This window comes from Notothenia coriiceps, unplaced genomic scaffold, assembly GCF_000735185.1.
Source record: "Notothenia coriiceps isolate Sejong01 unplaced genomic scaffold, NC01 NC01_scaffold00011645, whole genome shotgun sequence".
Lineage (NCBI taxonomy): Eukaryota > Metazoa > Chordata > Actinopteri > Perciformes > Nototheniidae > Notothenia > Notothenia coriiceps.
In genome coordinates this window covers 249,804-251,021 of record NW_011344346.1, presented here as the reverse complement: position 1 = coordinate 251,021, position 1,218 = coordinate 249,804, and the positions used below count along the sequence as shown (strand labels likewise).

The window sequence follows — 1,218 nt, the reverse complement described above, 5'->3', positions numbered from 1 at the left end:
ACCTGGATGTTCCACAGCACTACTAGGCAAAAATATTCTGTGGACAGATGAAACCAAAGTTGAGTTGTTTGGAAGGAACACACAACGCTATGTGTGGAGAAAAAAAGGCACAGCACACCAACATCAAAACCTCATCCCAACTGTGAAGTATGGTGGAGGGAGCATCATGGTTTGGGGCTGCTTTGCTGCCTCAGGGCCTGGACAGATTGCCATCATCGACGGAAAAATGAATTCTCAAGTTTATCAAGACATTTTGCTGGAGAACTTAAGGCCATCTGTCCACCAATTGAAGCTCAACAGAAGATGGGTGATGCAACAGGACAACGAGCCAAAGCACAGAAGTAAATCAACAACAGAATGGCTTCAACAGAAGAAAATAGGCCTTCTGGAGTGGCCCAGTCAGAGTCCTGACCTCAACCCAATTGAGATGCTGTGGCATGACCTCAAGAGAGCGATTCACACCAGACATCCCAAGAATATTGCTGAACTGAAACAGTTCTGTAAAGAAGAATGGTCCAAAATTCCTCCTGACCGTTGTGCAGGTCTGATATGCAACTATAGGAAACGTTTGGTTGAGGTTATTGCTGCCAAAGGAGGGTCAACCAGTTATTCAATCCAAGGGTTTACATACTTTTTCCACCCTGCACTGTGAATGTTTACATGGTGTGTTCAATAAAAACATAACAACATATAATTGTTTGTGTGGTTTTAGCTTAGGCAGACTGTGTTTGTCTATTGTTGTGACTTAGATGAAGATCAGAACACATTTTATGACCAATTTATGCAGAAATCCAGGAAGTTCCAAAGGGTTCACATACTTTTTCTTGCAACTGTATGTTTTATGTCATGATGAACTGAATATATTTGGGTTTTGGACTGACAACAAAAGAGGTTTTGAGAAAATATTTAGGTCTTTCAGAGACTTGGATTTACATTTTTGACTATTTTCAGCACCAAACCAACACAAATCAAAATAATCTTAAAATGTGTTAGTTTTAGTCTTACAGTAAAGAACAGTTGTCTCATAGTGCCTTATATGTTATTACCTATGCTGTTATGCATTTTAATCACTTGTTTTCCACTTTTGTTAGAACCCATGGAGGAGGACATCCTGCAGGTGGTGAGGTTCTGCACTGATCTGATCGAGGATAAAGATCTGGAGAAATTGGATTTGATTATAAAATATATGAAAAGGTAGGTACAGTCCCCCCCCCCCCC

General features: G+C 40.5%; 1 protein-coding gene across 1 annotated transcript in view; it reads left to right on the top strand.

The window, feature by feature from the left end:
- Positions 1-1,218, top strand: part of rev1 (REV1 DNA directed polymerase) — a 16,690-nt gene that overhangs the window by 14,613 nt on the left and 859 nt on the right. The window contains exon 14 of the mRNA XM_010772871.1: positions 1,092-1,194. Coding sequence (XP_010771173.1) covers positions 1,092-1,194 — 103 coding nt within the window. The remainder of the gene's footprint in view (positions 1-1,091; positions 1,195-1,218) is intronic.